The sequence below is a fragment of the Eublepharis macularius genome, chromosome 2 (assembly GCF_028583425.1).
Source record: "Eublepharis macularius isolate TG4126 chromosome 2, MPM_Emac_v1.0, whole genome shotgun sequence".
NCBI lineage: Eukaryota > Metazoa > Chordata > Lepidosauria > Squamata > Eublepharidae > Eublepharis > Eublepharis macularius.
Window position 1 is genome coordinate 151,055,496 of NC_072791.1, and position 25,179 is coordinate 151,080,674.

At 44.1% G+C, this 25,179-nt stretch overlaps 2 protein-coding genes across 2 annotated transcripts; both read right to left on the reverse strand.

The window, feature by feature from the left end:
• Positions 1-3,268: 3,268 nt before the first annotated feature.
• On the reverse strand, positions 3,269-4,198 carry LOC129324468 (olfactory receptor 4S2-like). Its single transcript, XM_054971733.1, has one exon. It carries the CDS (start codon positions 4,196-4,198, stop codon positions 3,269-3,271), a length of 930 nt encoding a protein of 309 aa, XP_054827708.1.
• An 18,567-nt stretch (positions 4,199-22,765) lies between these two features.
• Positions 22,766-23,722, reverse strand: LOC129324502 (olfactory receptor 4S2-like). Its single transcript, XM_054971792.1, has one exon. The coding sequence runs from the start codon at positions 23,702-23,704 to the stop codon at positions 22,766-22,768; it is 939 nt and encodes a 312-aa protein (XP_054827767.1). The 5' UTR covers positions 23,705-23,722.
• Positions 23,723-25,179: the final 1,457 nt, after the last annotated feature.

A 25,179-nucleotide genomic window follows, 5' to 3' on the forward strand; every position in this document is an offset into this window, starting at 1 on the left:
ATAACACGCAAGGAGAGAAATGCCATCAAGACCCTCAATGCAGATCCAGACATCATCATTCTACCAGCTGATAAAGGCAATGCTACAGTGATCATGAAAAGAGAGGAATACAAAAAGAAGATTAAGGAACTCCTAGACCCCTCCACCTACAAAAAACTAAAACGAGATCCCACTTGCAAAATCACCAGGCTAACAAATGCGCTGATCAAGAATTCCTCACTACATCCCGACACGCACAGAAAACTATGCAAGACTGAAGCACAGCCACCTAGATTATATGAACTCCCCAAAATACATAAGGATTCAGTCCCACTCTGACCCATTGTGAGTGCCATTGGTTCACAGACATCTGGCAGATCTCCTGCAGGACCACATCAGGAAAATCTCATCTTACATCAAAGATTCAGCAGATTTCATCAACAAAATCAGTTCTCTGAAACTCAATCCACAAGACATACTTGTCAGTTTTGATGTTGTATCCCTGTTTACCAAGGTTCCAGTAAAAGACACTATTGCACTTATTAATCAGATTTTCCCAGAGGATGTAACAGCCTTATTCCACCATTGTCTGACAACCAGTTACTTCCAATGGGACAACGAATTCTATGAACAGACGGATGGGGTGGCCATGGGGAGCCCACTCAGCCCAGTTATAGCAAACTTCTACATGGAACATTTTGAAAAAACAGCTCTAGAATCAGCACCCCACAAACCTAGTGTATGGTTCCGGTTTGTGGATGATACATTTATCATTTGGAGCCATGGGGAGGAAGAATTGATGGGGTTTTTGAATCATCTCAACAACATCCACCTGAACATACAATTCACAATGGAGAAAGAAATCGAGGGAAAACTCCCATTCCTGGATACCTTGGTCATGCGCAAAGCAAACTTTCAGTTAGGTCACAAGGTCTACAGGAAACCAACTCACACTGATCGGTACTTACAGAAAAACTCCAATCACCACCCCCGACAGAAAAGAGGCATAATGAAAACATTAGTGGATCGTGCAAGACGGATATGTGAGCCGCACTTTCTCAATGAGGAAATTAATCATCTAAACCACGCACTTCAGGCAAATGGCTACTCCAGAAATGAAATCCGAAGAGCAATCAAATCCAGGATGAATCAAACAACCAAGGAAAAACAATCTCCTACAGGAAAAGTGTTTTTGCCATATATCAAAGGAATTACTGATCAGATGGGAAAGCTTATGAAAAAGCATAACCTTCAAGCAGTATTCAGACCCACCCGAAAAATACAACAGATGCTACAATCAGCAAAAGACAGTAGAGACCCCCTCACCTCTGCAGGAGTATACCGTATACCCTGCAGCTGTGGACAGTTTACATCAGGACCACAAAGCGTAGCATTCAGACAAGAATAAAAGAACATGAAAGACACTGCAGACTTGGACAACCTGAAAAATCAGCAGTGGCTGAACATAGCCTAACTCAAACAGGGCACAGTATCTTATTCCAGGACACCAAAATACTGGACAACACTTCCAACTACTTTGTCAGACTGCACAGGGAAGCCATTGAAATTCACAAGCATAAGCAAAACTTCAACAGGAAAGAAGAAACCTTAAGAATGAACAGAGCATGGTTTCCAGTTCTGAAAAACACCAGGCTAACAAAACATTCTATCCCCGACAATAGCCCTGCAGAGAAGATTAGCACATCAAGTACCAATCCATATGCAAAAGAACCTCCTCAGGATACAGTGAAGCCTCCCGCCATTAGCATTCCACACCCTGGGAAACTCTTACAGGATGACTCAGCTCAACCCCACCCCTCCTGACTAGATACAAATGACCTACATCTTTTCCACACTGTGACACTGAGAGATCTCTGTCTTTTGGTGCTACACCTCTGAAGATGCCAGCCACAGCTGCTGGCGAAACGTCAGGAACTACAATGCCAAGTCCACGGCAATACAGCCCGGAAAACCCACAACAACCACCACTATTCAATGCTCTCAACTCCACCCCTGATAGTGGGCGTGAGGACAAATTTACTACTAAGTTTGCCTCCCCCTTCGTTGTGGAACCCCCCCCCCCGTAAAAAAATCACCACTATTATTGCTGGACCATTCCCTCAACCTAGTATTCCTTGACCGAGAGTGGCCAGTAGTATAGCCCTCCTCCAAGGAGGTGTCTGTCCTCTCCCTCCGTTGTATCTAACTCAGAGGTAGATTCAAGCGGATCCGACCATGTGACCCGCTTTTTTGGGTTGATGTTATCTGATTTCCAAATATAAACTTGTCCCAACGAATAATCCTTGCAATCTCGATGGTATTTTTTGATTTTGATTTCTTTTATTTTCGATTCAAAGTCCTTAACGTGAGATTCCAGCTCCTCTATTCGTTTTTTATACGAGTCAGAGGGCACTTTTTGTTCCATGTTGTGTGTGCTCTAGAATTGGTTATAATAGAGTAGTTATAAATTATATCTCAAGACATTGTTGCTAAAAGTATTGGCAAATTACACTTCAAGACTTTGATGATAATAAATTGTGGGAGAACTCTTTATTGGGTTTGTTAGTTAGTCTTCATGAATTCTCTTGGTCTTGATATTTATATGTCAGCAGGAAGGAAATCAGTGGTAACTTCAGGTTATCGCCAGGACTCACCTGGATATTGGAAACTTTATGAAGTAGCCCATCTTGCTCCCTTCTCCATAATTCGTGTACATTGTATATTTTATTTATTGTTTATTTATAGCATAGACTTGAAATTCATTCAACACCTTATTTAAACACACATAATTTTACAATGAAGTTAAATGGTGTTCCAGAAAAGGGAAGAGGAGCCCTAAAGGGCCAGCTTCAGCTGAGCGCAATAACTATTTTTGCCTGAAGTCAGTATTGAAGAGAGAGTTGTGCCTTTCCCACTTCAATCACAACTCAAGTTATGTACATCCAGACCTAGTTTTCAGTAGTCAACATGGGAAAGGAATAGGTCACCCGTGCAGACTAGAGAAATGTTCAGTGCCAACTGGCTTTTAGTAAAATTCATTGATCAGGCACATGAAGTGTGTGTGTGTGTGTGTGTGTGTGTGTTTGTGTGGCTCTAACTGTAGCTTTCAACTTTGCCTTTAGAATATAAATCTCTCTTCCACTTGATTACAAAATAAAAACACCCATGAAGATGTGGCTTTTAAATTTTTTTAAACAGAACCAACAGAGAAGTAGAACCTAAATTCAGATGAAGCCACTCACATACATGCACGCACGCACGCACAAACCATAATTCCAAATCTCTCTTTTCATTTCCCACCCAAAGTAGTTTTTTTCTTCCACAACTTCCTCATAGCATTTTTCACCTCTTGATTTCTCAAAGTATAAATTAAAGGGTTTAGCATAGGAGTGATAACAGTATAGAACACAGCCACACTCTTGTCCTCTGAAAATGTGGTGGAAGGCCTCATGTAGATGAAGATGCATGGTCCAAAAAATAAGATGACTACTATGATATGGGAAGCACAGGTGGAAAGAGCTTTGAGGCGTCCTTCCGAGGAATGAGTTCTTAGCGAGATTAGGATGAGAATGTATGAAACACTCAGCAAAAGAAAGCTGCTGAGAGAAATGATGCCACTATCAGCAAAGACGATGAGCCCCGCAATGTAGGTGTCAGTGCAGGCCAATTTCAGTAATGGCTGGACATCACAGAAATAGTGATCAATCTCATTGGGCCCACAGAAAGGGAGATGTGTGGTAAAGACTGTCTGTATTATTGAATGCAAAAGCCCTCCAATCCAGGAAGCCACTACCATCCAACTGCACACAGTCTTGTTCATAATTGTTGTATAATGGAGAGGTTTGCAGATTGCAATGTACCGATCATATGCCATCACAGTGAGAAGAAAGATCTCGGTGCAGCCAAAGAAATGAAATCCAAACAGCTGTGCTATACAGCCAATAAAGGAGATGGTTTTCTTCTTCACAAGGAAGTCACTAATGAGTTTGGGAGTGGTGACAGAAGAGTAGCAAATATCTACAAGTGAGAGGTAGCTAAGAAAGAAATACATGGGAGAATTCAGATTGGGACTACTCTTGACTGTGACAATGATAAGCAGATTCCCCAGGACAATCGCTGAATAGAAGACCAAAAATAGCCCAAAGAAGACTTTCTGTAGGTCCTGATTTTGGGTAAGTCCCAAGAGGATGAATTCAGACACATTGTTTGCATTCTCCATGTATTCAGTGTAGATGATGGGCTACGGCATAGAATTAAATAACCTGCCATTATAAATAATTAAGAATTGCATAAGATAAAATTTCATTTTCTTACAATGAAAAAATAACACATTCAAAAATGGAATATTAACATCTTGCCCAGATATTAACAGCTATTGATTCTCCTGGATTATTACTTCAATATCATGAAATGCAGTACTTGGTCACTTACCTCCCAGAATGAAAGATAGATACGAGCTTTGAGTTAAACTAAAATTTATTTTTAAAAGCTGAGCTGCAACTGGTAACTCAATCACACCCAATTAGTACAGGCACCCTAAAAGTCTACCCAACAGGTTCATCAGCATATGGGCAGTCCCACCTTGGCTCCAGTCCCTAAGTGATAATCCAACTGATCTTTGCTTATTCTTGCCTGAGCACTCAGCTCATCCTGCATTAGGCAGGGGGTTGGACAAGAAGGTCTGTATGGGCCATTCCAACTCTGATTCTGTGAATATTGTGTTAAGAAGTGCTGCCAATCAAGGGCTTTCACCCTACACCAGACAGCACGAAGGTTCAGGCACTGATGACCAGTACCAAATGAGTGCCCTCCCAAGCCTTACCAGTCTACTCTGACCATGCCTATTCAGCTTCCACCCCCTAGCACAGCGTGGAGCAGGCAAAAAAATGTTTTGCTCAAAGCCAGTTAGAGAATGCCCTCAAAAATTCCTGCTCAGTCTAGGGATTCCAGGTCCCCCATGAGGGCAAGGGATCTCCCACTCCCACCCTCTGCTCCCTGCCACCACTCACCTTGCTGATGGGGGGGAAAGGCGGAGAAACAGCCCTCTCGACGTGTTCCTGCGGTGGCACAATGGTGCCAAATCTGCCTTATTTGGGGCCCAAATCAGCTCAGTGCGAAGCACTGGAGCACTGCTAGGCCCTGCACAATGATGTCCTTCCCAGAAGTGATGTCATCATGCTGCCCTAGGAGAGCGTGGACATGAGGAAACAAGAAAAGTGAGTGCCAGATCCCCACCCCTCTCACCGGGAGAGTAACTGGGCCTGGCAACCCCAGCTCAGCCTCAAAGCAACTAGCCATTTCTTTACTGAGAAATTGGGAGGGAGAGTAGGATAGCTCCACCAAGAAGGCTGGCTCAGGGGTACTCAGGCTTAATGTAAACTGCAAATGCATCCAGTGATTCACTAAGAAATTAATCTTCCCAGTCACCCCATCAAATGGCTGTATCCTTAATTTTAAATGTGGGGAGTGAGTGACCAAACAGCAGCTCCCTTCCCTCAAGGCAGAAACTGACTCTTCTCTCTGAGACTGCTCAAAAACAATTGAAATAATTAAACAAGAACTCCGCAATTCACAATGATATATGCAGGATGATTCTGAAATAACTATTTAACAAGCCTATGTGAAGATACCTCTTAAAACTTTTACCAGGCTTAGTAAAGGTGAAAGAAAAACCATTTATAACTCAGATAATTTTGTAATAAATAATGTATTAATTTGAGGGGATATCACCAGTTGCATCAGTGGTTAGAGAGCTGAATAAGCTTCAGAATTACCATCTAGGTTCTCTTTCTAAATGGGAAAAACCTAGGTTGAGATACTTACAGGTCTTTACTTAATGGTAATAATGTGATAGCCTTTGATCTGGTCTGGAAAGAAAGTAATGGTCAGGTTAGTGCTCTTGAGTATTTGCAGATTAAGATCATCTTGTTAAGCAAATTACTTGGTGGATTAGTTTTAAGAAAACTTGCTGAGTTTAAACACCTTTTTCTCATCTATATGACATTTGTAAAATAGTGTTTTTTCAGTAAAAGTAGAATGTAATGTTAGGACTTGAATTGCATGAAGAGGCATGGAATTATATTTTGTCTATCATTTTCCATTTATTTACAACTAAAAGAAAATGTGTTCAAAGTGATACATCAATGGTATTTAATTCCTAAAAAGCTGGCAAAAATATACAGAAACTTTACAAGCAGATGTTGCATTGCAACTGCCAGAGGCTGACTTCTTCCATGTATGGTGGAGCTGTCTTCGGGCTGCTGAATACTGGAAGAATACTGGTAGTTTGAAGGATGAACTTAGCTCTTAATTTGAACATCCCACTACTACCTGAAATATTCTTCTTAAATAACATTATGACCATCCCAAGGAAATATCAAAACATTCTTCTATATTCTATAATGACAGCAAGAATAAACTTTGTGAGATACTAGAAGAAGGTTTCTTCACCCAGTATTTATTTATGACTGGAAAAGATTAAAGAAATGTATATTGTGATGAAGTTAACTTGTTTACTGAGAGGAAGAATATCACAATTTGAATTATTATGGTCAATTTTTATTAACTGTATTGAAAAAAGTTAATCTAAATTAGTAACAATTTTGATGGCTTTGCAATTGTATCTATGTAAGTCAGACTTTTATGGTTGCTTGTAGAGCTATTTTGTATTCAGATTTTTTTCTTTTGTTTAATCTTTTCTCTTTTTTGTACCTATGTTTAGGAAAATTGGAAAATAGATGGTAAAAAAAAAGAAAAGACCAAAAAAAAGATATCTGTAGATCCAGAGACAGTTCCATTAATTATCTTACTTGTTAAGGTTCCACAAAATATATTTTGCCATAAACATGGGATTAGGCTGTAATTCAATGTTTCCTCTGTACATTTTAGTCTATACTGCATAGAAGCTTCAATGTCCATATATGATGATGTGTATCCTTGGGTGTTTACAGTCACACACCCCAAAACAACCGAGTCAAGATTATCCAATGGCATGTTATTAACAAATTTTATAGCACCTGTTGATACTTATGAACTTGCAGCTCTCTGGACTAAAGTGTTAATGTGACTGTGACACAAATGTACCGGCTCATCTACCTGATGTTCTTTGTTGAGGGCTGGACACAGAAAATAGATTTTGAGATAATAATAACAATAGCAGACTAATAACGTTTGATTTATATACTGCTCTTCAGGAGCGGTCTTCAGGAGCAGTTCACAAGTATGTCATTATTATCCTCATGACAATCACTCTGATGTGGGTGGGGCTGAGAGAGCTCCAAGAAGCTATAACTGACCCAAGGTCAGCTAGCTAGCTTCAAGTGGAGGAGTGGGGAATCAAACCCTGTTCTCCAGATTAGAGTCCTGCTACTCTTAACCACTACTAGACATGAGCATGAACTAGAAAAAAACCGAACCATGGGGTTCGTGGGGTTTCCATGAACCATGAACTGGCACAGAACTGGCCCAATTACAAACCAGTTCGTGGTTCGTGGTATTTAAATGCCCCTTTCCAGCAGGGAAGGGGGCATTTAATCATTTAAAGGGCCCTTTCCTGCCACTTGCAAGGGGCAAGACCCTTTGAACTATCAGCTGGCAGGCGGGGGAATTCCCCCTGCCACCTGCCAGCTGATAGTTTAAAGGGACCTGCCCTTTGCAAGGCAGGGCCCTTTAAATGGCCCCAACCTGAGTCCCCAGCCCCAACCCCCCACTTACCTTCCCTCTGATGCTTGGGTGGTGGAGGCCTCCTTCGCTGCCCTGCAGGCCCACGCAGCAGAGGATAAGGCCAAAAACGGCCTTTCTGCCCCTCAAATGGCAGCCGCAGCCATTTTCAGCTTCTTCTGCTGCTGCCTTGCGCACCCGCAGGGCAGCGGAGGAAGCCTCCACCACCCCAGCATCAGATGGAAGGTAAGTGGGGGGCTGGGACTGGGGCTTGGGAGGGGGGTGAGGGGCTGAGTTTGGGGCTGGGGGTGGGGGCAGGGGGGTGGGCTGTTTAAAGGACCCTGCCGCAAGCCACAGGTCCCTTTAAACTATCAGCTGGCAGTTGGCAAGGGGGGATCCCCCCCTGCTGCCTGCCAGCTGATAGTTTAAAGGAGCCTGCCACTTGCAAGTGGCAGGAAAAGTTTAAATGGCCATTTAAACTGGCATTTAATATGAACCAAACGAACCAGTAGTCCAGTTCATGGAAGTTCATGGAAATGAGCTTCCACAAACCCTGGTTCGTAAACCCCAAACCGGGCTGGTTCGTGGGTACAGAAAGACAACTGGCTAGATTATTTAAATTATTTAAATGTTACAAAACTACAACCTGAAACCCATTTTATTCTAGGATAGTCTAGCATAGTTGGCAGTTACTGTGCTCTACTTTGACTTAAAAATAACAAGATTTAGCAACAGAGATTTATGAGGGAGAAAAGTGTCTATTCACAGATTTCCCAAACAGTATGCACAACAACCTTCAAGCAGGCTCTTACATCTAGATCTTGGAGTTCAATGACCTTACTCCGAAGAAAGTGTTCTTAGGATTGCAGCCTATCGATCTCAATGCTGTCAAACTTCTGTTGCCATTCTAATATTAAAAGAAAGAATGGGGATAAAATCCATCTCCTATGAGTTGAACCAAATAAACCACAATCAAAAGTTCAAATATTACTTGCCTTTCAGGATTCCCTCAGTGCCCAACAGCATAACCTGAACATGTTACTAAAATATTCAATCTTTTAAAAGTTCAGTTTAGCTTTCTATAAAGCACATGTGTTTGAATATTAAAAATACAGCTAAGATCTAAAAGTTTTCAATATGTTTAAATATTATCCAGTACAGGTTAGTAGATTAATTTCTGAATTTGGTGGTGATTGGTCAAAGAGTTGCCCACATTGTTTTCTGCTAGAGGCTCTGCCCTTCTAATATCCGTGTGTCATCCAGAAATTCAACAGTTGTAGCTGGATGGCCAACTGTAATGAATGAATCTCTGGAGCAAACTCCTAATGATACTACATCTGAACATAACTAGGACCCAATGGCCATTTCACCCTTACAACGGACCTCAGGACAAGGGATGAGCAGAAAGTGCATAACCTTTCTACTGTCATTCACTTTGCCTCTGAATCTTACATAAAGGCACACACAGTCAAAGAAAGCTACCCCAGCCAGGATTCTGAACAAATGTTGACCTCACAAGAACTAACAAACAACAGCTATTCAATGGTTCAAAAAGCCTTTATAGAGTCAAGAGGCGCCTTATAAACTAAGAACATTTATCCCTTAGGCAAGAAAAGGAATTGTCAAATATATAATATAATGGGAACAATAATGATCTGAAAGAACGTTTCCCTCCTTTAGCAATTAGGATGAGCTGGACCATACAAAATATATATTAAAGGAAGAAATTGTTGATCCAACAGAAAATCCTAATAAATATTTTCTTCAGTATTCTAATTAGCCATCTGTACAATTAAATCAAGTACTGTTGACCACCTTTGTTACCTTCACAGAATTTCTTGTAAGGCATCCCTTAGTCCACGATATAGATGCTCTTGTATCTTCTGTTCCAGTGTCCTTTTACCCTTGCCGAGGTTCGCCCAAATTCCACTCAGTTGTTCGGTGGATAAGTGGACTGCCCTTCAGTGATATGCAGTTCTAGTGTACTGTTTGAGCATTCCTAGCTCAAACAGCCTCAGAAGCCATTTCTTCTCTTCACAGGCCAGCAAAGCCACTGGCTCTATCTGTAGCTAAGTAAATGAATTGCTTCAATTTCTTAGTTTTCTCTCTCTCGCCGTGTTTATTTAATATTTAATATTTAAACACTGGCATGGCTTGCTAGCATGTCTATGATTTTGTTAATATGCTCCCAAGAGCATTTTGAAACTTTTCAATATGTAACAAGTCCCTGAAGAAGTAACTCAACTTTTTAAAGCACAGTGCACAGTTTTTTTTCAAACTTTTAGTCGTTTGAGTTATTACTGAATTTACAGGTCTACATTAAAAGAATTTTTGCAATTTCCCACATTTTCAGTATTCTGCATAGGATGACACATGGTAGGATGCCATCCAATTTTTCAGGCTGGCCTAAAACTATCCCGTTTCTTTTTCAATGAAAACCATAATAGGATACAGCACAGTCACAACAGTATTGCAAAAAGTTAAGAGGAAAACATTTCATGCTTGTGTTGTCAGGGCAAAACTAGCTGAAAATAAGCTCTGCTGAGCCTTAGTTTCAGTTGTGGGAGGAAAATGAAGCAAGCTTTGCGCAAGACTACATATGAATAGCCTGGGTACTATTCTGTCCAGGTTTGCCAGACCAGAGCTCTTGATGGAGCTGGGCCCGTGAGACTTACACTGCAGAAGCGGGCACTGGCTGAACCAGCTTTTTGCATCTTCAGTTGAAGGGAAAGAAGAAGTTGAAGGTAGTGCTGACTTTCTGCACAGCAGAATTCTATACGTAGATTGAGGAATGAATTCACATTGAGGCTTGTCAGAAAAGAAATGTTCTTTACTGCAAGGGAACATACAAAACAGGAGAGGCAAAGTAAAAACTATCTTTCCTAAACAAGGATGAACAGAGATTGCCCCCGCCTCCAGTCAGAATGAAGAGGCAGACACAAGAGCTGGGAACTAAAGTGCCACTTTATTAAATACAACAACATAACTGTCAGCATGGCAAGGGCCTAACTATCAGTACAGGTCAGGCCCTGGAGTCGCTCTTAGACCTCTATCTTGACCTGTCTGGGCGAGCCACCTGCTGCCCTGGGAGCAAGCCATCCTGCATACGGTTGGGACCTGGCCTGGCCAGGCGATGCAATTCGCCCCTAAAGCTCCACCCCTCCAGCCATAAAGCTAGAGGAGGACTGGCTTGTCCAGAGGTTTCCCACTAGTTCTCACCACTGGGCCATGAAGCAGCCAGCCATTCCTGACAGACTCCAATTCCCCACCAATGAGGTTATGCCAAAGGTGATCACCAGCCCACATCTTTTCCCCCAAGTTCTAACCTGCCAATACCAAGGCCAAGCCTCTGCTTAGGCCTCTGTGTCCCACAGGTGGCTTAAAGCCAACCTGAGCCCTTGCTGTAGGTCCTCCAGAAATATGTTATTCCCTTTCACTGACAGGTGAACTCCATCTCCTCAGCAGAGGTCTGCAAATTCAGTCCTGATTTGCGGATGGGGCAGATAAATTCCCAATCCTTGCACCAAATCTTTGAAGAGGGCTCTGTTGGCCTTCCTCTCAGCCCTCTCTATTGCCTTAGGGTCCAATGCTTCCTGTCACATGCAACACGGAAGCATTGCAGACCAGAAAATCAGGACGCCAAGCCAGCACTTGCCTATCTCCTGCAAGTCCACTTACACCTGCAAAGAAAGGTCCTTACCCTTAACAAGATTGTTACTGCCCAGGTGCATGACCAAGATGTGAGGCGGAGGAGCAGTCCTCCCTTCAAACAAGAGCAGTAGCAGTCCTGGCCATCTCAGGCCTCTTCAGCCTTGCCATTCAATAGGGGCCCACAGGCTCAGGCCAAGCTGGAACCCAATTGGTGTCCTCTTGGCTTGTTGTGCCGCCAGGGCCGGTGCATCCATTGAGGTGGAGCTGGCAGCCACCTCGAGCGCAGGTCTCTGAAGGAGGTGCTGTGGCCCATGCTGGCCCCCGATGACCCCCCCAGCCTCATCCAGCATCAGCGCCGCAGGCTGCGCAGCACAGAAGTGACCAGGCTGTGCCTGTTGCTTCATGCACTTCCGCCCCTGGCCCGACCCAGTGGCAGCACCACAGAACGCACAGCGCAGAAGCAATCAGGCTGTGCCTATTGTTTCGTGTGCTTGGTGGGTTTTGGACATTGGGAAGGTCAGTTTGTAGGCCCTCAAAGTAGCTTCCAGCAGACACTCCAGTTTTTGCCACTGTCTCTGCCAATTAGAGAGCTCCTATTCTGGCCCATCCAGCCAGGAAAAGGGCCAGCCCCTCAAAGTAGCTGCCAGCAGACACTTCTGTTTTTGCCACTGTGGAGAGAAAATTACAGGAAAGGGAGGGACCCATGGATCATGCCTTTTCTGGGGTTCAATCTCTCTGAAACCCGGGGGATCTTTAGAGGACAGTGAGGACTATGTCCTCTGCAAATTTGGTGGTTATTGGACATTAAGAAGGTCAGTTTGTAGCCCCTCAAAGTAGCTTCCAGCAGACACTTCGGGGGCAAACATAAGCTTGATAAGTGGAGGAGCGCCACTGATTCACCCTTTGAATGGCTAGCCCCATGTAGCCCATTGGCTGCTGCTGTGGATGCTGACCCAATTTGACCCCTGCCAGACCCAGTTTGAAGACTGCCCACTCCATGACAATCCAAAACTGGTACTTGGTCAGCAGAGAACTGTCCGAGTGGTGAAACAGCACACCCTGCTCCATGCCTCTGGCCCTGATCTGAGGGCAAGTACTGGGCACGAGTCCCTCTCAGCACATGGGCCAAGGATGACATCTATTCCCTTCTGCCTCTGATCAGTCTTCGAGCGTGGAGTGGTTAATACAACCTGCTCTCCCCACTGACCCTCAAGGCTCAGCTGGGCTCATCCTTAAGGGACTGAGGAATGAGCTCGCTAACTGTGAGCACTCCAAAGAAGGCAATCAGGGAAGCAGCGTGGAACAGGACTGCCTCAAATTTAGAGTGACAGACCCTACCCCACACTGCTTTCAACCCCTTAAGGATTTCAGGCGAGATGGGCTGTGTCTGATGTCTGGGTGCCCCCACCTTGCAAGCCCAACCCTCCAGCACCTTCTGGATGCGGAAGTCCCCTGTGGTGTCACCCAGGCTATGGACTTCGCACGCAAAGGCCAGAGCCACCAGCTGGCTCCGAAATTACCTGACTGCTAGCCCCATATCTTTCTGTGTCGTGCAGAACTGCATCAGGTGCTCCACAGGGATAGTAGGCGGAGACCTACTTCACACCTGAACCCTGCAAACTGCTGGACCGCCTGGCCGTCAACCCTCTGGGTGCCGGGAACCATAGCTAACTGAATGGCCCTGAAAGCCTCAGACTTCTAGTCTGCCAAAGTTCCTTTGGCTTCTGAGCTGGCAACAAGTCAGCCTCGGGGCAAGCTGATGAAACTGGTCCATCTGTAGGTGAGACAGTGTGTCTGCCACTCCGTTGCTCACACCAGGTACATGCCTGGCTGCGAACAAAATATTAAGATGCAAGCACCTGAGGGTAAATGCCCAGACCAGTCTCATAACCCTGGGTGATTTGGATGAGAGGGAGTTAACCACTTGAACCACTACCATATTATCACACCAAAAGTGCACTAAGTGGTTCACCAGCCCCAACTGAACCACTACCAGGCTTGGGGAAAACTCAAGGAATGTCAGGTCTCTTCTGCTCAATCAGCCAGCCATTGGGCCACACATCAGTGTCCCTCAAAAAGTACCCCAAAGCCATCGGAGGAAACTTGGACCTCCCCCTCCAGCAATAATTCCTGCCTCCAGAAGGATATACCATTAAAGGAGTCTAACAATTATCCCCAAACTTCATGGTCTTCCTTCATCCCTGCATTAATCCACAAACAATGGTGCAAGAGCATCACACAAATGTTTAAGGAATGCCCTGCTGGGTGCAACCACCCTGCATGCAAAGTTAAGGGGTCCATCACCTGCTGAAGTTCTAGCACAGATCTTACAATTCCTTTTTAACCTGGCTTAACGAACCTGAGGGGTGAAGCGGCCTTATAAGGCCTGTGTCTCCACCCCTCCAGCATACCCAGGATGCCTGGGCAAACCCCACTGCCTCCCCCTCCTATGGGGAGGCAAATTCCAGCTCCCAGCCAAGAGGCTCTTGCTGCGGCCAGGAGTGTCGCATTGCATAAACATGTCCAAGCCTCATTGTGGGCAAAAATAGAGAGAAAGAAGTGGAAGGAATTGTATTCTGGGTGGATAGCTGCAGGAGACAGCAAAGGTCAGCAAAGGTCAGGAAAGGACAGGAAATGTCAGGAAGCAGCCTATCTAGCCCTGTACTGACTCTCCACTGTCTTCCCTTGAGACTCCAATGTCTGTGCTAGCATTAAATGACATTGCACTTCCCACAAAAGTGTCTGTCCAGTTTCTCTGTAGTGTCTGCTTATCTCACCAGCTTCACAAGGCGCTTTCCAGGACAAAGCAAGAAGACAGGAATAGGATAGAACCTTTTTATAGAGTGGACCGTGTGTTACAAATATAGCTAGAATTACAGAAGAACAGTTTCTGGATTTGGCCAAGAAAATCATAGAAGTCTTTGCACAAACGAACAGGGCTAGCCTGGCCCCATAGCTAGACATGCCATGAAGGGAGTCTAGAGACCTAGAAAGAACAACCTGGGAGAGGGGCATGAAACAGAGGAGTAACACAGTTGAATGGCCTTGTGTAGATTAGAAGGGCCGTCAAAACCTTTGAAACCCCAAGTGCAGAGAGCGTATGAGAATGGCAGGAATGTCTAACTTCACAGAAGTTGGAGATATAACTCAAGGATGGGTGTATTGGTGGAGGGCTAAAAGATATTTGTATGTATGAGAAACTTGTAATCACTAATTTTATATAGACTTTGTTAAAATAACATTTAATAAGAACTTTTGTATACTTTAATAAGATGTTTCAAATAGAGATAGCCTTGTCTGGCATTTGAAGTTATAAGATAATAAGAATATGAGACCTTTGAAGCTGAACAGTTAGTTATTGTTAGGAGATGGTTCTGAAACCCTACAAAATTTGAGAATAATAATAACATAATAACATCTGATTTATATACCGCCCTTCAGGATAACTTAACACCCACTCAGAGTGGTTTACAATGTCATTATTATCCCCACAACAACAATCAGCTTGTGACGTGGGTGGGGTTGAGAGAACTCCAAGAAGCTGTGAGTGACCCAAGGTCACCCAGCTGGCTTCAAGTGGAGGAGTGAGGAATCAAACTCTGTTCTCCAGATTAGAGTCCCGCGCTCTTAACCACTACACCAACCTGGCTGAATTGATTAGGAGAAGCTGAATTTATTAGGAGCTTCTTCTTAAAAGGAGTTCCCTTCCTACAACCTGCTTATCTTTGGGTAAGATACTTTCTTGGACTCATATGATTGTGCTCTCTTAATGATCTATGTACTTATGATAGATGGTATGATTTTCTGTTGATTGAGGTGATATTTAGAATGCTAAATAATCATGTCTTAATAATAACAGCTTAGAATGGAAGCAGAGATTCTGTAATTGTATTAATTGTATACTATACCAGGTAATTAACCTAAAATGTTATTTGTGGTGTACCTCTTGCCAGGAGTTAAATTATTTTATATAGGAAAGCTAAATAGAAGTTTAGGGCTTCTTAAGTTAATGCCTATATCTGAATCAGGCTGTCCAGTCATCCGGAACACTTGGAAGGACAGAAAGCAAACACTTGGAGTAGGGTTGCCAGATCCCTATGTCTTCCCAGTGGGAGAGGGCCAGCCTTCCCTTCTGCCAGTGCCAGGTAAGTGGGGAGGAGGAAAGGGTGGGAGGGAATGGCTAGGTTTAAAGGGCCCTGCCGCTTGTGAAAGGGCCCTTTAAACCTAACCCCCCCCCCGGGTCCCCCAAAGCTTCCTGAAGCATTCCGAATACTTCGGGATTTCCGAATCAGGTCCAACATGTTGGCCCCGATTTGGAAATCCCGAAGCTTTCTGGATCAGGTCCGATGCGGATATTTTACCCGAATTGGATTCCCGAAGCGCACACCCCTACCTGGAACTTACCAGGAGTCTCCTTCCTTCTGGGAAGTGATGTCATTACACTGGCAACAGGTTTGCTCCTGAGCTTTGCACAGGGCCATTTCAGTGGTGGGGGCCAAAATTGTCCCCATGAAGCACAGAAGCAGGCCCACCACAGGGCGCAATGAGGTCACTTCAGGAAGTGGCATCATGTCAGCCAGAAGCGTGCCCACTGCACACTTACTTGGGAGTTTCCTTGCAGGTTTTGAAGAAGGGTGGGACCTCAGTAGAGTATAATACCATAGAGATTGCCAACCTCCACGTGGCAATCCCATGATTATAACCTATCTCCACACAACAGAAATCAGTTCCTCTGGAGAAAACGGCTGCTTTGTAGGGTGGCCTCTATGGCATTATAACTTGTTGAGCCCCAGCTCCACTCCAAACCCCACTCTCCTCAGGTTCTACCCCCCACCCCAAATCTCCAGGTATTTCTCAACCTCAAGCTGACAACATTTTCAGACACCTCACCGATGCAGGTTTTTTTTCATGTTTCCACATGATGTCATCTACTGTTTATGAGGGTTAAATTTCATTTCTACAAAAAAAAATGATTTTAAAATTGTAGCAAAATGTTTTTTTCCTGTAAAGGATGCTTTCAATTCCAACATAGGAAACAGCATATTTGCAGAGGACTTTGGTGAAGAATTAGTCAATTATTCTTTATCATTTGTTGATGACAGCAGGTGGCCAGTCCTTTGCCACAATTAGTATAACAGAAAAGAATTGCCTGCCTTTTAAATGTGGGAAAGGGGTGTCTGAATTATTCCTATGCAGCAGGAGGAATAACACAATACCTGTGGAGGTTTTTTTATGAGAGAGAGAGAGAGAGAGAGAGAGAGCTTATTAAATCAACCATTTTACCAAAATATTTATTTTATTTTGAAATATTCCTATTAAACTAAACCCAAAAGATTTAAAAGCTTGCCAAAATAATATAATAAACTTCCTTTGGTCTAATAAAAGACCAAGAAAAAATTATTTATTAACAAAACCAACCAAACTTGAAGGATTAGGCTTTCCTAATTTAAGCAAATATTATGAATCAGCACAAATAAAAAATATATTATCTTATAACTCACAGAATAAAAATCAAGCATGGCTGCTAATAGAACAAACATATTGTCAGGTTCCGCCCCGGGCGCCACTGTGCTGGTTGCTGGCGTGCTTGACTTTGGCCTTGGGAAGCTGTCAGGGATTGTGCAGGTTCTCGCTCTGTGGAAAGAGGGGTGGTGGTGGTAATACATCACCCTCACTCTCTCTCAATCCACTCACAGGCCAGCTCAACCTGACAGAGCCCCGGCTGCCTCCCCATATATCCTGCCTTCCAAAGCCTCCAGGCTTGCTCTTCCTCCTCTTCTGCATCTTCCTTGCTCTTCCTGCTTCTAGCTTCTCTCTCTCATTCTCCTAAACTCCACCACCCACCTACAAAACCCACCTCCTTCTCCTGCTTCCTTCTCCTAACTCACCACCCCACCTTGTGGGAGAACTTCCCTTATATACTTTTACCCATCCCCAGCTCCACCTGTCACCCATGCCCCCATCCCTCTAGCCATGGCCCTGGCTGTCCTAGGCAGCCACACCTGTGGTTGCTTGGCTGGCTGCTCTGGGAAGCCAGACCTGCGCCTCCTTTGCTGGCCGCCAGGCTTTCTCTGCTGATTGCCTCAGGCAGCCCCACTTGTGGCTGCTTTGCTCCTAGCCTCACCTGGTCCTGGCTAATCCCTTCTAGTCTGTCTACAAGTTGGGGCACAGCCCTTTGTTGCCCTGGCTGCCTTTCCTTTTCTGCTGGTAAGGTTGCTGGCTGGCTGTCACTGCTTCTTGTGCCCTCTCCCTCTGGTTGAGTCCCTTTCTAGCTGTCCTCACTATCCCTGCCTGGGCTCATAGCCTCCCCCCGGAGGGTGGGGCTAGCCAGCTTCCACCTGCCCCATCTAACCCTCCAAGGCTTGGGAGCTTCTTTCCCTCCCTCTAGTGCTGGTGGGTTCTGGATCCGGGTGTCCGTTGGGGCGGCTCAGTAGTTGCCTCACGGCTGTCTCCCGTCTCCTCCTCCCAGTAAGTCTGGGGGCTGAGCCTCTGCCCCTGGACACATATCTTGAACCTAACTATCTGCAAGGTAGTATTTGGAATAAACTCAAAAAAAGACCCAAATTGTTTTAGATAACCCATTTGTACTGCTCTACATGCATGGGATCAAAACAGGACCTTTTTGGCCCCTGATATTTCCCCTATAATGACCTTTCTGGTAAAAATAATAAATAATAAATAAAAGGTATTTATAGACTTTGTGATATATATCATAAAGGACACCTGTGGTCAAAATCACAATTAGAGACAAACTATAAGATGGAGATTCCTTGTTTTCAATACTATCAAATTCATAATATGGTTTATAAAACAGCTATTAAGACTTTGGTGGATAGAACTTGAACCCCATTTGAAACAATAATGAGAAACAATGTACATAATCTAAAAGGTATAATTTCCAAACTTTATACACTTTTAAATCAAAAGCACAGTAGCAACAACACAAAAATCCTGGCAAACAGATTGTGGAAAAATTATTAATGAAAAACAATGGAGTCTTGTCTGGAATTCTAATTTATATAATTCTGAAGCCTATAACATCAAAATGCAGTCTTACAAGATCTTTGCTAGATGGTATCTTACAGCACTGAAACGTTATTATTGTAAAACTAGCAAAGATCTTAGATGATGGAAACACTATGGCAATTTAGGAACATTTATCCATTGTTGGTGGACAAGTCCAAAAATCCAAGAGTATTGGGGGGAAATCATAAAAGAAATCAAGAATATAACAGGCTATATGATGCAAAAAACTCCAGAAACTATACTATGAAATCTATGAACTGATGACAATATGCCAAAATTGAGAACAGATTGTATTTCATCATTTCAAAAAGGCTTTTTACTCAGATAGGAGGAGTGTATTGTAGGGAGGGGATCTCAGATGATCTCCTAATGAGTTAGGATCAGGAACCATAGACCTCACCACTGTGTTGTATTGGATTCCTACTAATGCTATGTCTTTGTGAACTTGTGTCTTTGTGAACTTGGCATTGTTTGTGGAAATGTTCCTGATATTGTCGCTCGTGCATTGACGTAAATGGGGCGCCATTCCACAGCTCCCTATGGACTTTTGCAGGAGAGTCCCACCAGACAAGGCAAGGTGCGGCCACTGCCAGGAGCGCCCACCCACCATTCCCCTGACAACCCCACTCACACCAGGCAATGGCCACACCCCTCCCCCGACATCCAGGCAAGGGGCAGGCAGTGGCACAGCCAATGGGGAGTCCATGATCCTAACTGCTGCCAATAGGCCCCCCTTCAGAACGCAGGCATCCCTGCCAGGGAGGGGGCAGAGGTGACAATGAAGATCCAGATCGAACACCCACCCTCTCACCCATCCAGCCCCCATTTCCGATGAGGGCCAGGCTGGTGGCTGCAGCTTGTTGTGCCTGCAAATCCACGCTGCTGCCGCCACCACCACAAGAAACAGGTTCCCCCTCCCTGAAATGTAGGGCCAGATAGTAGGGAACTGATCTCTGTTGCCTGGAGATCAGTTGTAATTCTGGGAGATCTCCAGCTACCACCTGGAGACTGGCAACCCTAAGTAGTCCCCAGGTTCCGGAGAAGCAGGTGGGGGAGGTGGGGTCTTCAATGAGTGACAGGAACCATGAGGGAGGCCGTTTGGATCCCCCACACCCTGGCAGCAACTTCCCATGTGCAGTGACCATCTTCCTGGCTTATCAGATGCCAGTAGCTCAGACTATCAGAGAATGAAAGTCCTCAGTGCCCGCCCCCCACAGACATTCATGGGCCACACTTCAATTCCCACCCCACTGCCTGAAGTTACATTGAAGGGAGGAAGGGGGCAGGGAGGCTGGATGGGGGCGCCACTTGATACATTTGCAGGAATGTGTAAGAGGACATGTGTGACAGGGAGCTGAGAGGGCAACTGCAGGCAATGTCAGTCAGGCATGCAAACACAGAAGTTTGTTGTTTTTCAACTCATTTTATTAAATTGGAAAAAGTGCCAATGTCTCTTGGCTGGAAAGGGAGCTAAGGCATTTTGCGCAGCCCTCATTCTGCACTCCCAGGGGTGAGGATGAGATATAGACTGCCTTGAGATATTGCCCCCTGGTCTGGATCTGAATGACACTCACAGAGGATTACGGGGGGGGGGAGCAGACATGCTCGGTTGATCATCTCCCAGATGTGTCACAATGTGCCTGCAGGAGAAAGACACACATGTGCTGCAAGTAACCCAGCCTGGTCCATGACCAATGCAAAGCCCACACTCCAACATCTGAGAAGATGCGCATAGTAGAGAGCAGCGGCGGCAGCCCCACAGGTGCAGCTAGCAACCAGCTAGCAAGACCCTCTGGCGAGGAAGCGCACTGCCTTGGGGTGATTTTACCTTTAAGGGAGGAAGTTAACAGGTAGTTACAAACACCTGGTCAAGAGTAGTTTTCTGGGCAACTGCCTCTGGGGCAGGCAGGGGCTGTCGCCACCGTCCTCTCCCCCGCCAAGCCTCACCTGAAAAGGCTAGTGGTCAGGCGAGTTCAGGTGAGTTCAGGCGAGTTCAGGCAGCAAGCTGCACCACCCCATCTCCATCTTACCTGTAAGTGCTACCTTGCTCCTTACTGAGATGGAACTTCAGAGTCAGATGACCTGCAAGGAAATTTGAGTGGTTATTGTTAGTTAGCCAAACACTCTGGACTTTGCCCTTCTTCCCTTGAGCAAGTGCAAAGTTCTCCCAGTTTTCTCGCTAAGTCCCCTCAGTGCACTCAGTGCCCGCCACCATGAGTACCCTCTCTCCCGCCTCGTGCTCAAAGTACCCATGGCAGAAGGCTAATGGGTAGAGCTTTCGGCCATGTGCTCACTTATCTGAGGTCATGACAGCGCAGCCAGATGTTTTGTAGGGTGTATGAGCAGGTGATTGGATGCAGGGGGGGCTCGCCCACCCCGGAAGTGGATGCGGATTGGCCCCCATGGTAGTTCCCATCCTATGCTCCTGCGGGCTGCAGGGCAGGGCTGAGCAGCAAGAGAGGAGCTTGTGTTTCTCCATTCAATGGGCGCCTACGAGCTATGCCTCCTTTTTTCCTGGCGTAACTTTCCCAGGGCTAGAGAGGCTTTAGAAGCGGACTAACTCATGCCCCACCCCCTCCCCGCCCCCTCCTGTGCCAGCATGGGGACTTGCGCCTCCACCTAGCCACCAACGTGCCCGCTGCTGGTGACCCATCTGCGGTACTGTGCCTCGGGCAGGCGCCGGTGGAGAGGGGTTTATGTTGGCATAAGTGCCATTTACGCCCGTGCAAGGCTTAGTTCTCTCTCTATGCAGTTTCCACCCTGCTGCTTAGGATTGCACTATGAATAATTTTGCCTTTAGTTCTGTGCTGGTCAAAGACTTGTTTATTTGGTTTTTATGCAAAATATGGAGAAAAGTAGGTCACTATTTGGTTATGCATGTGCAGATATCTCCCATCACTGCAACTGGAATGCAGAAGAAGCTGGTAAAGTTCATAATACAATTTGACTGAAAGGTACATTTTGTGATCTATGAACGTACCATGATTAGCATACAAAAAATAGTACTCGTAATGTGCATGCATGGCAGAATCCTTTTATTTAAGAAGTTTCTTCTTCGACACGGCAGAACTGGACAATCCAGCAGCTGATACCATTGTGGAGATATTTCAAAATATTTTGCAGAGGCATGGGATGGAAGACAGCTTCTTATAAAGAAACTGGTTGCTTTCTGGAAGTGAAGACACATCTGATATGCTTACAGACTGACAAGTTCTTTAACTTGTGAGCAAGAGCCCAGATTTAATAGTTGGCGCTGTAGTAACAGCTGTTTGAAGCTAACTAGTAACAACATAGTGCATGAAATGATGTAAGTAAGCCACATGGAAATATCTTTTGACAGGTTATATTTTATTTAGTAGTGCATTTTTAACCCAACCATCCTGCCAAGGAATTCAGAGTTTCACACATGGTTCTCCCTTCTTCATTTTATTCTCACAACAACCCCGTAGAGCATATTAGGCTGAAGTCACCCTTGGAGCTTCATGGCTGAAAGGGCACTTGGGTACCATGCAGTTTTCTGGAATTTAAGTTGTCCTAATTAATGGCTGCATTAACCTGAGCCTTAAAGATTAAAATTGCTTTGTACCTCTTGCTTTAGTAAATAAACACACTAATGAAAATATTAGTTTCTTATTGTTGTTTTATTAAAATAGAACCAGAAAAGAATTAACATACCAGCTATCCAGATACAGGTACAACCACCAAGCATTTTATAAAATGAAGTGAAAAATTTCCTCATCAACAGTTCATGTACCGGTGAGGATAAATAAAGCTGGCAATTACTTGCTGTCTATGTTGGGAGCCAGAGTGGTATTGACCAACCAAAGGTAGCCATGAAAGGTTGCAGAGCGCAGCCCATCCCCTTAAAAGAGAAATAGATTATATGTTGATTTTCTATTTAATAAACTAGTTAAGCCCCTTTCTTGTTGTCCTGTCTCTTATTTGAAGGGAGGTGCCGGGAACATTTTTAAAAAGCACTATACCGGACCAACACATAAAAATGTGATGTTAGGAATTTGAAATGTTTTTCCAGTTCTCCCTTAACATATATTTTGTAAAGATTACACCACCATTTCAACATTAAGGTCCAGTTCAAATGCCCATACATGTTCAAGTACACATAGCTGGCATAATGAAAATGCCAATGGATGAATAAACTTTTACAATGCAATTCTAAACAGACTTCTACTCATCTAAACCCATTGACTTTGATGTACTTAGAAGTGTTATCATAACTGTTTACGATTGTATTTCTTGGTTACATTTGTAGATATTTCAGAATTTATCTTTGAAAGGTGCAGACCAACTGAAAGATATGGAAAATTTCGCAGAAATGAAGACTGATTTACAAACAGAACAATGTCTAAGTATAAATTTTTCTAAAACACTATTTCTGCTGAATATGTTAATCATTTTTACTCATGCTGTTTAACTAAAATCAATCTAAAGGTCACATTCTTGTTTTCCCACTTGATATCAGTTTCCTATCCCATAATTTTCTCATGGCATTCTTTACCTCCTCATTTCTTAGTGTGTAAATTAATGGGTTCAGCATTGGAGTAATAACAGTATAAAAAATAGCCACCGTCTTATCTTCAGAGAAGTTACTGGAAGGACGGATGTAGGTAAAAGTGCATGGTCCAAAAAATAAAATCACTACTGTGACATGGGAAGCACAGGTAGAAAGAGCTTTTCGGCGACCTTCTGAAGAGTGAGATTTCAAAGACACCAAGATCACAATGTATGACACAACCAGGATGAGGAAGCAGCTCAAAGCAATCATTCCACTGTTAGCAACCACTATGATACCAACTACATAAGTATCTGTGCATGCCAGTTGCAGTAAAGGGTGGACATCACAGAAATAGTGGTCAATTTCATTGGGCCCACAGAAAGGAAGCTGAGTGGTAACAAGAGTCTGCACCATTGAATGCATAAAACCTCCTACCCAGGAGGCTGCCACCATCTGGCCACAAATCCGTTTGGTCATAATGGTGGTATAATGGAGTGGTTTACAAATTGCAATGTATCGATCATAAGCCATCACCGTGAGGATGAAAATCTCTGTACAACCAAAGAAATGGACCCCAAAGAGCTGCGCTATGCAACCAATGAAGGAGATGGTTTTCTTCTCAACAAGGAAGTCTGCAATCATTTTGGGGGCTGTAACAGAGGAATAACAGATGTCTATAAAAGATAAGTAACTGAGGAAAAAGTACATAGGAGAGTTCAGACGAGAGCTAAAAATTATGGTGACAACTATGAGGAGGTTTCCCAGCACTATGATTAAATAGAAAATCAGAAACAGCACAAAACAGATTTTCTGCATCTCTTCATTGTGAGTAAGGCCCAAGAGGATAAATTCAGTCACATTGCTTATGTTCTTCATTATGGAGGTGTGACGTATGTCTAGATAACCTGCAATGACAAGTAATAAATATATTCAATATTTTACATCTTTTGCTGGAGATTGAGTCTAAACCTATAGCAGCAGGAAGTGTCTGAAGAAGGAAACTCTGACTCTCGAAAGCTTACACTTGTTGGTCTTTAAGGTGCCACTGGATGAAAATCCCGCTGTTCTACTGCAGACCAACATGGCTACCCACCTAATTAAACCTACAGCAGAATGTGATGGTAGAAACCTGAAGTGGTACAGTGTGCCATGCTATTTCACTGGCACATGGGGAAGAAAGGTTCTAGACCAGACCCTCCCTACTGTATTGATTTCTGCTTGCTGGGAGATTTTTTACATGGACAAGCATTCAAAAATGTGATTTCCCATCCACAGTCTAAAGTGGTAGAGTCCTCTGGACTTCACCACTTGCTGCACAGTCTAAAGTGGTAGAGTCCTCTGGACTTCACCATACTGCACGTGTAGACCAAACTTTTGTAAGTTGCAGAGTGAATCCCAGAGTGATGAGTCACTATCAGCTACAGAGAATGTAGCTGATAGTGATACACTGATACATTCTTCCTTCTAGTACTTCATCTAGAAATTTAAGATAATAAAATGCTCTGAAACACTTTACAGAAAAGATCTCTATAAATGGTTGAAAGAAAGCTCATGAAAGCTTGTACCACAATAAATATGTTAGCCTTCAAGGGACCACAAGACTGTTATTTAGAAAGAGAGAATGTAAGTCCTCTAGAAAAAGATATTAACGATTGACAAAGTTAGTCATTTGTAAAATAAAGATTACAGTTCATATCCAAAGACTGAAATTAATGTATCTGATGTTGACAATTGAATTCATTATTTATCACATTATTTACCTTCCCTTGCTCCAAGGAGTTTAAAATGTCTTATATGATTCTCACAACAACTCTGTAAGTTTGATTAGGCTGAGAAAGAAATGATCTGCTCAAGACCACCCAGTGAGCTCGATGGCAGAATAAAGATTTGTACCTGGCTTTCTCCCATCTATATACTAACAGCCGAGTGCTCACTTCACCACAGATATTTAATCCTGCTGTTGAGGGGCACTTGGCTACAAAGCAGATGCTTCTGCAAACTTGGGGAACCCCCCAGGGTTGCAGAAAAATGTGACAACTAGAAAGAAACATTGGGGAGGTTAACTCCCCTCCCCAAACTGAAAACAATGGCTGCACTTGTACAAAACCCATAGGATGCTCACAGAACCAGTGGCAAACCTCTCCCACCCCTATACTCAATGACCCAACAGTCTAACAACCCTCAGGCCTCTCTCAACCTCTGAGAGGCCCTGCGAAGTACATCCCAGCTTGGTGGCATCTTCTCCCTGACTCTGCTCACTCACTTTCTTTTTCCCACTCACAGGGACTTCCTGCACCACATCGAGTCATCAGATAAAGTAGACTGACTGTTGGAGCTCTGTAGAGGAACAG